We start from the raw sequence: 10,090 nt of genomic DNA, 5'->3' as shown, positions 1-10,090 counted from the left end.
TATATATATATATATATATATATATATATATATATATATATATATATCTGTGTGTGTAGGGATGGCAACGGGTCGGGTTCGGGCCGGATAGTATGATACCCGAACTCGACCCGCATGTACAAAAGTGTATCTGTTACCCGCCCCGCTACCTGTCGGGTATCCATATAAAAAAAACCCGCGGATTTTTTTCAACCCGCGGATATCCGTTGGATGCCCGTTTTTTACCAAACCCAAATTCATGCCCAATAGTTCATTCACTTTTCTTAGCCAGAATCATAACCCACAAACCCTAAATTTTCATTTCAAAGACGGCAACCGTCTCCTTCATTCTCGTAAGAACACAAGACTAGTCTCCTTTGTTCCCGTTCCAAACCCGCATAACCCCTTTCCGCCTCTACTCCCCTCGCCCCACCTCCCTCAAACCAGTATCAGTCAAATCGCAACCCAGCTCCACGCCTAAGATCGCGTCTTCAACTTCGTCGCCGGCCCTGCCACCCTCCCAGAAGAAACAGCAAAAGAAACAATCAGAACGAGGAACCCTAAGTTTTGGTGTCGGAGAAGAAAAGGCTCAAACAAATCCTAGATCTGAAAGTTTGTTTAGTGTAGATTCAAGATCCGGTGAGATATGATGGTTTAATCGGTGAAATGGTCCGATTAAACGGTGGAAAAGGTTGGAAGTGAAGAGTTATTCGGTGTAAAGGCTAGATTCCGATTTCAACCGGTGAAAGATGATGAAACAGTGGTGTCGAAAGGCTGACGCAATTGAAGTTTGTGGTTCGTGACGGTGTGTCAGAGCAGCGGAAGGAGCAAACTTGGTGAGGAATGGAGGCAGCTTCCTATTCTTGTTCAGATTTGAAATGAAACCCTAAAAAAAATTGGGCTTTGGCCGAACTTTATTTCAGATTGTAAAAATAAAAACATTTGGGCTTTGGCCCAATTTTATTTCAGATGGTAAAAAAAATATAATTGAAAAGTTAAAAAAAACTAATAAATAAAATTGCAATTTTATTTTTTAAACGGGTAACGGGTATTTGCGGGTACGGATAGTGCGATACCCGAACCCGACCCGTTAAAAAGCGGGTATTAAAATATCCGCTACCCGCTACCCGCGGATACCCACGGGTACGGGTTTTTTTGTCATCCCTATGTGTGTGTGTTTCTTTTACATATAATATCTATAATTTTTTACATTATATTATGTTTTAACTCACCGACATGTTTGACTCAAATAATTTGAATAAAATATTTAATTTATTAGATAAATAATATAAAAATATTATTAAATACTTAAAATATAAAAAAAGTTATTTGTTAAAGATTTAGAATTTATTTAGTTTTTTCGTCATTATAAAGTTAGTATATAATAATAATAATATATCATTATTTATTAATATTACTATATTTATTATTTTGTATTTGCATCTAACTTTTAATTTTATAAAATGGAAATGGTGGAAGTACTAATATTAAAGTTTCCTCTTAATTTTATATTTTGTAATATATCACAAATTCAAATCTCAACTATGTAAATACTTTATTAATGTAGAGAGAGAAAGAGAAAGATTGTTAAGGATAGTAGAGAGATGTAAGGTATTTTTGAAATAAAAGAAAATAGTGAGAAGATGTAGAATATTTTTGAAATAAATTAAAATAGTGGGAGAGATGGAGAGAGATGGAGGGAGCAACACCCTTCTCCTTTTAGGCCAACTAAACCTTTGCTCCAATCCAATTGTGCAACTTACTATCCAATAAAAATGTGAATATGCACTAAAGTGAATACTCCAATCAACCTCTTTTCTATTGTTGAGTTTACTCTAATGTAATTTACTCTATTTCAATTACAAAAAGAAAAATTAATAACAATATTTATAATTATAATTAATATTAATAACAAATTTTAACCAATTGTATTTATAATTAATATTAATACTAACAATAATTAATATTAATAATAATTTTAATAATAATATAAAATGAATTATTTAAAATAATGTATTTAAAATTTATTCCTACGCCCTTTTATAAATTTTAATTTTATTTTTTCAATTTTAATTTTTCATATTATAAATAGCATATTCAATTTTATTTTAATATAATTTCTACTACTTTATTGAAATTTATATCACATTTCTATATAAGAATAAATTGGTAATAATATAATTTTATTAATTAAAACATTTCTTTAATCTATCATACTCATTACATCATTCACAAACTCTGACCAATTTTTTCTTTCCTTCAAATCTCTTTTTATTCATCTCTTTAAATTCCTTAGGTGTATTATAATATGAATGAATGGATTTGAGATAATTTGGATGAATAATGGATCTTAGTTGCTTCTTTTAAGAGATTTGGAAGTAAAGTGAAGTTTATTGGAGACTGATTTATTATAAATAAATAAAAATCTAATAGATTGAAAAGGTAAGATTATTACTTTATTCTTATAATTAAAATTAATATATTATTATTATTTAATAATAATATTGTTTATTATTATTATTCATTATAAAAACAATAATTATTTATATTTTTATTATTGTTATTATTATTACTACTATTTATTATATATGATTTTTCATCTTGTATCAATTCCTTCTAACATATAACTAATTCTCATCTATTTGTTTCACCATAGCTTCATCTTCAACACAAAGGAATCAATTTCCTTCCAACCCAGAACTGATTCCCATCTATTTGTATCACACGAATCCCCTTACGTATGTGAGGATGAAGAACACTCTGTCTCCCTTTCATAAGTCACTCACTAATCCTATTTGCCAAGAAATCCTTAGAAACGAAAACAACATTAATCCAAAAAACACCACAAATATTTCTCCATCTCGTGAAATTTATCTACTCTCACTCTCAAATTTACTTCACAATCCAAATACTGCCTTAAAGAAAAATCAAGAATCAACATAGTTTTAATTTTTGAAATCAGATTTTTAATGTTATTTTCAAATCAAAGCCTTTAAGTTTTGTATAAAGTTTTACCATGTCTAATGTAACCTCGGTTTTTTATTAAAGGATACATATTAATTGTATCATACAATGCAATTTGGAGATTTTATGTGAAAGATAATTAGAAACACAAACAACTAAAAATAATTGCAAATGAAATTAAAGAAAAACGAAAATTCAATTCACATATTCAAGGTTTGTACAATTATTCTAATCATACTCTTCTAAGGATTTAGATTCAAGTTTGAATCGATTCGATTAATTAATTCAATTCAGCAAACACCATTAGATCATTAAAGTTAAAATATCATTCAATTTAATCCATATGTATTTGCTTCATATGTATTTAATAGAAACATAAATTACAATCATAAAGTACAATTCTAAAATTAGAGACAAGAAAAATAAACTCAAAACATTAAACAATCAATACAAAACTCAATTTATATTGTATGTTATTGATTTTGGGAATTAAACTCTAAAAATTAATTATATGTAAATAAAAGGTTTAAACCTCTTTTTGGTCCCTAAGTTATAAGTAGATGTTCAGTTTAGTCCCTGTTTTTAAAAATGTAAATCTTTGGTCCCTAAGTTATAAAAAATGTATCAAATGAGTCCTTTTTTGACTTGAAATACTGTTTTTGGTTGTTTCTTAACAACGGCTACATCTTTAGATTGCTCTTATTTGTTTATTAATAATAACAGCACTTTAGATTGCTCTTTGTACTTTGACCATGAACATCAAAAAAGGACTCATTTGATACATTTTTTATAACTTAGGAACCAAAGACTTACATTTTTAAAAGCGGGGACTAAACTGAACATCCGCTCATAACTTAGGGACCAAAAAGAGGTTTAAACCTAAATAAAAAGAACTAAAAACACAATAGAGAAAAAAAGACTAAAACATAACTCGAATTTTCAGAGAAAAATAGAAAAAGAAAAACAATTTTTAAAATTGAAAAATTAAACAAATAAATTTAGTGTATGTTTAGAACACATCTAAGCTAAGCTATGTGTGTATATTGTAAACATACACCTAAATAGGAGCTTTTATTAAATTCATAATTTCAATTACAACAATCCAAACAAAACCAAGATATTTAAAATTTTTATGGACTTCTTTACAAAAATTCATCAATATGTATCAATTTTAAAAAATTAAAAAAGAAATAGCATAGGACTTTAAATTGAACAAATCATATATTCATTTAAAAATCTTATAAATTTAAAATTCAATATAACTGAAATGAGATAGAAAATAATATGAACATTATTATCATCAAAATAGCAAGTAAAAATCTGATTTGCTGCATTCAAATTTATTATTACTGTGGAAGAATGATTTAAAAGCAGAAAATGAAACATATTAAAAGTATTTTGGCAAACAATATTATTTTAAGAATCCGTTATTTTGATAACCCTTTTTTAACACACTTTTGACAATGCCAGTTGTCAGCATTCTATTGGTTCATTTTTATTTTTATTTTATTGATAAAATTTGTCCTTGAAATTGAGGAGGGTTTCAGAAAATTGGAATTCCAAGTATACCCTTGCCTTGTTTCATTAGAAACGAAGGTTCTCTCTTCATTTTTCTTCTCCTTCTGCGTTTTCGTTCTCCGTGTGTGTCTTCATTCTCTTTCTCCATTTTCCTTATCATTCTCGCTGTTGGTTGTCATTCTCGGTGTTCGAAATGGGAAGTTTCGGTGAGCATCTTCCTTTCAACAAGGTAAATGCGTTCTTCCTCCATTTTCTTCTCGGTTTAGGTTTTGCGTTTTTCCTTTTGTGTTTAGAGGAGTAAGAATATGTACATGAAGAACTTAAAAGGAGGGTTGTTGTCCTAGAGGCAGAGTTGGCTGAAGAGAAGGCTAGTAGAACAAAAAAAGATGATGGTCAACAGAGTGCGCCACGTGCAAATCCATCCATGAACAATGGTTTTTTCTACCCCGGCTGGCATGTCCAACAACCAAGCGGGTGGCATGTCCAACAACCAACCGAATGGAATGTCCAACAACCAACCTCCTCTGAAGACGTATGTGAGGGTGGGATCACGAAGGCGTTACAAGAGCCAAACGCTTAGGACCCCGTACACCGGAAATGTAGTGCGTAGAATAAAAAATAAGTAATTCTTGTATTCAGTTTATGAAAGACAATAATAGTTTCTCTGTACGTAGATCAACAAGTGACTGTAATGCAACATATTTTGTTCAATTTATACAAAATGCATGTTTGGTTCCGTTAAGTAATGTAATTCATAATTGTAATTTAATTTCCTCCGTTATTGAAGTGGTTTATATTTAGATGTCTTTAAAAAGGTTAAAGAATAAGGAGGTCATTTTGAGGTAGTAGTAATGTTTGTGATAGAAGAATGAAATAATGTTTGTGAGATGATGAACTTAGCAAATTGCTTAAGATCATGCTGCACCAGAAAAGTGGTTTGAAAAATGTGCTTTCAAACCCAAAAATGATTGACATTGTTTTAAAAGCTCAAATGATGGTTCAAGCAACTTTATATCATCAATTTGAAAGTGTTTAAGCACTAAGGCAGCAAAGAAACACAATGTAGCAAAAAATCACTAGTTCACTTCCAAATTTAGGAAAAATTGATAGTTTAGGAAGTGATTTTGCACAGACATGTTTGGAGACATAATTTGATGTTTTGATCAACTTTGTATCATCAATTTGAAGGTTTTTAAACACTGAGACAACAAAGAAACACACTACACTCGAAAATCAACTTTGTATCATCAAATTTGGTGACTCTACATATAGGCTTACAAATGACCATTTCAACAATGCACACAAGCTAAAAATGGTAAAATAAACTTGTTCAAACGTTCACAATACACAGAAACAGTTGGATGTAGCAAATGACAATGACAGTTGCTAATTATGCAGAAAAATGCAATAAAAAATACACCAGAATGAATTGTGGCCACCCAGGTTATCACAGGTGGCTCCTGTTGACCAATTACTTGTCCAAAACTCAAAATACATTTATTACAAGGTTGTTTTTGGGTGCACTGGTCTAAGAACTTCACCTAAGTGGATGATCTCATCAAAAGTGGTCCCCTACACCATGATGGGATCCCCCAAACCTGACCTCCAAGCATAAAAGCACACATAAGCAACAAATTCTACTTAAAATCACTGGACTTGTACAAAAAAAAAAACAATGGAATTGAACTATGGTCACCTAGGTTATCACAGGTGGCTCCTACTGACCAGTTATTTGTCCAAAACTCAAAATACACTCGCATAATCGTTTACCAGGCTCTGGTAAACGATTACAAAGTTGTGTTTTGGGTGCACTGGTCTAAGAACTTCACCTAAGTGGATGATCTCATCAAAAGTGGTCCCCTACACCATGATGGAATCCCCTAAACCTGACCTCTAAGTATAAAAGCACACTTAAACAACAAATTCAACATAAAATCACTGGATTTGTGTAAAAAAACACTAGAACTGAATTGTGGTCACCCAGGTTATCACAGGTGGCTCCTAACTTGTCCAAAACTCAAAATACACTCGAGTAATCGTTTACCAAGCTCTAGTAAACGATTACAAGGTTGTTTTTGGGTACACTAGTCTAAGAACTTCACCTAAGTGGATAATCTCATCAAAAGTGGTCCCCTATACGATGATGGGATCCCCCAAACCTGACCTTCAAGCATAAAAGCACACTTAAACAACAAATTCAACTTAAAATCATTGGACTTGTGTAAAAAACCACTGGAACTGAACTATGGGCACCCAGGTTATCACAGTTTAGTACTTTTAAGTTGAAATTGTTGTTAAAGTGTGCTTATATGCTTGGAGGTCATGTTTGGGGGAGCCCATCATGCAGTAGGGGACCCATTTTGATGAGATCAACCACTTAGGTGACATCCTGTAAGTTGTGCACCAAAAATTACCCTTGTAATTGATTACCAAAGCCTGGTAAATGATTACACGAATGAATTTTGGGTTTTGAACAACTGGTTGAATTGCAGGAGCCACCTATGGTAACATGGGTGACCACATCTCAATTCCAGTGTTGTTTCACACAAGTTTAGTGCTTTTAAGTTGAAATTGTTGTTAAAGTGTGCTTATATGCGTGGAGGTCATGTTTGGGGAGCCCATCATGCATTAGGGGACCCCTTTTAATGAGATCAGCCACTTAGGTGAAGTCCTGTATGCTATGCACCAAAAATCACCCTTGTAATCGATTACCAGAGCTTGGTAAACGATTACCCGAATGAATTTTGGGTTTTGGACAAGTAGTTGAACTGTAGGAGCCACCTGTGCTAATCTAGGTGACCATATTTCAATTACAGTGTTTTTTCACACAAGTTTAGTGCTTTTAAGTTGAAATTGTTGTTAAAGTGTGCTTATATGCTTGTTAAAGTGGTGACAACCTTAAAGTGTGTTTTCATCCAACACTATTAAATAAAATCAAAACTTCATCTTACTTTTGGGTTTTGGATTGTCATTGAACCTGCACTTATATGATAAACGAAAGACAATGGTGGAGAATATTGTTAGGGTTGGCACAATACGATAAAAACAATGCTCCAAAACATGGCTAGGGTTCGCCAACTTCTACTTACCAAAACAAGCGACAAGGATGTCAAAACAAGGGACAAGACACAATGACTATGGTTTCGAATATGAGAGAGCAAGCGAGTGAAGAGAGCAACCGAAAGATGAGAGCAACAGAGAGAGATGAGAGCAAGAGAAAGAGATGAGAGCAAGCGAGAGAGGAGTGAGCAAAGGAAGGGAGATGACAGAAATCCATAGAGACGAGAGGAAGCGAGAGATGAATAGTGAAAGTACGAAACCAAATTTCATATTTTCTGAATTCCAAATATACCCTCACTTGACTATTTGAATAATTTTTTTTAAAAAAAAAAACAGCTAAGGACAACAACCATGTGGCATTGTCAAATAGTTGAAAAAAAACGTTGTTAAACAAACGTTTTTTATTATTTTATTTCTTCTTTTATGTGCTTCAACTCTGCTACACAATGGACACTCTGTCAAATTTAGCAACAAATATAATTAGCCCCACAAACATATCAGAAACATTATTGTATGAGTATGTTTTATATGTATAAGCTAAAAGGCCCTGCAAATCTGTTATCCTTTAAGCTATCTTATAATGATAAATCTGAATGTTCTCTTCATTTTGTTTCTTGAAATTGCTTCCCTTTCTGTGAACAAGGAACTTGCCCCATTTGTATGCCCTATATTTGGAAGGGTTCTCCTCATTTGTCATCTCTTCCAAAGGCTTCACTTCTGTGTCATGTGCAGGATTGAAGAAAAATGGAATGGAAAACCTTTCTTTGTCAGAGTTAACCATCACTCTGTGTTCCACACTCTCATACAAATCATTGCTCCAAACCTGCATTAATTACCCAATAAAGGGATATATATAATTTTGGATAAATATCCGATAAAACAAACATGAATTTATATATTATACACATAATATACCTTCGTTATTAAGAGATTTTTCAGAATGGTATAAAAACAAATATGTGAAGACTTGATCCAAGAGAATATGTTATCTGGGTGAAGATTTATGTGTGTACAATATAGACAGTGGATTTATGGTTTTTTTTCTTTAACTTTGCCATTTTTAAGACACTTAAATTATTTCCAACAATTATAATCTCCCTGTCTTGATATAGTTTGAGGAACCCACCTGAATAATATCACCAACATTGATTATGTAAGCATCTGGTGTAGGTTTGACTGGAACCCATTCTTGATCTGCTTTGCGTTTGACTTCAAGTCCTCCAACCTCATCTTGTGCAAGAATGGTTAAGGCTCCAGCATCCTTGTGTCGACCAACACCAAGAGCTAGGTGAGGATAAGGGCATGGAGGATAATGGTTGAAACGAATAAAGCTGGTTTGATCTTTCATGAAAAACTCTTCAAACCTCTTTGCCTCAAGGCCTAAGCTCATAGCAATCAGCTCCATCAACTTAAAGGACAACTTTTCCATCTCTTCAATATACTCTTCTATTAAATTCCTGCTCATTGTTAACTAATTGTTCATCTGTAGTTCACAGTGTATAGTTATTGATTACATAATGAAGATGAATTACCTAAAGTTTGAAGGGTATTCGAGGGATGCATTAGTCCATTGAATGAGTCGATCATCGTGTTCATCAGAAGATGCAGGAATGAAAGTGGGCTCTTTGGCTAGAAAATCAAACACTTCTTTCCAGTCCCTGACGTTTTTGGTGAGTTCTGTGTCATAGTAACCGATTAGTGAAATCTCATCTCTGCTAACCTTCTTCTTCTCTTGCAGAGTTTGAGCAAAGAACATCCTTGAAGCTTTGTCAAGCCTTTGCCTTAGAGTGAGGGAGACCCCATGGTTGATTACTTGGAAGAATCCCCACTCTTTGCATGCACTCCCTATCTCCTTCACTAAGCTTTCAATGGAAGATAGATTTGAAACTGTTTGGTTGGTGATTGGAGAGAGATCAATTGTGGGAATTCCTTCGACTTGGATGGGGGAGAGCTTTGGCCTGTGTTCTGGGTCTTGGATGAAAGCAGGGTCAACTTCTCCCATGGCTGTTGCTGATGAACAATGATTGAGTACTTTTCCAGAACGCAGACTCTACTATTATACGTGAGCTTGTTCACTTGTTTTGTTTCAATTTCACTACCTAATACCATTATCTCTTTTTCCAATGAACAGTGATTATTTTGTGATATATATATATTTATGCACACACAATAATATTCACGGAAAGCATTGAACCAATAAGAGTACAACAACTCTGATTAATAATCAATGATAGAGAGGGAAGATTTTACGTAATATACTGAAAAATTTAGAACGTCTACGTCACAATCTCTTTCTGGGTAAATGGATGCTACAAAAATCATTGATGTTTACGTGATGTTAGAAAATATATGTGGTGGTTGCGGAGAGAGTGTATCAAAGTTTATTATTGTCTCCGAGCACATACATTGAATCTGGACTGGTGCGTGTGCCTTGTCATGGTCTAACGTCAGAAGTAACAAAAGAAAAAGTATACGTTGAAAACGGAATTAAAAGATTTTGATAGTACTTGCACTCGTAATATTTAAATTTTTTGGTTTATATACACGCTTTAGCCCTATACGAGCAATT

The 10,090-nt window shown here is 33.0% G+C and overlaps 1 protein-coding gene across 1 annotated transcript; it reads right to left on the bottom strand.

Moving 5' to 3' along the window:
- Positions 1 to 7,894: 7,894 nt before the first annotated feature.
- Positions 7,895 to 9,657, bottom strand: LOC106758751 (probable 2-oxoglutarate-dependent dioxygenase At5g05600). The gene is made up of 3 exons (XM_014641729.2): positions 9,054 to 9,657; positions 8,648 to 8,978; positions 7,895 to 8,344 (listed from the first exon to the last, which is right to left on the bottom strand). Exons 1-3 carry the CDS (start codon positions 9,521 to 9,523, stop codon positions 8,087 to 8,089), a joined length of 1,059 nt encoding a protein of 352 aa, XP_014497215.1. The 5' UTR covers positions 9,524 to 9,657; the 3' UTR covers positions 7,895 to 8,086.
- Positions 9,658 to 10,090: the final 433 nt, after the last annotated feature.

Source organism: Vigna radiata, chromosome 4 (assembly GCF_000741045.1).
Source record: "Vigna radiata var. radiata cultivar VC1973A chromosome 4, Vradiata_ver6, whole genome shotgun sequence".
NCBI classification, from domain to species: Eukaryota; Viridiplantae; Streptophyta; class Magnoliopsida; order Fabales; family Fabaceae; genus Vigna; species Vigna radiata.
The sequence above is the reverse complement of the archived record's forward strand: the minus strand, read 5'-3'. Positions and strand labels throughout refer to the sequence as shown.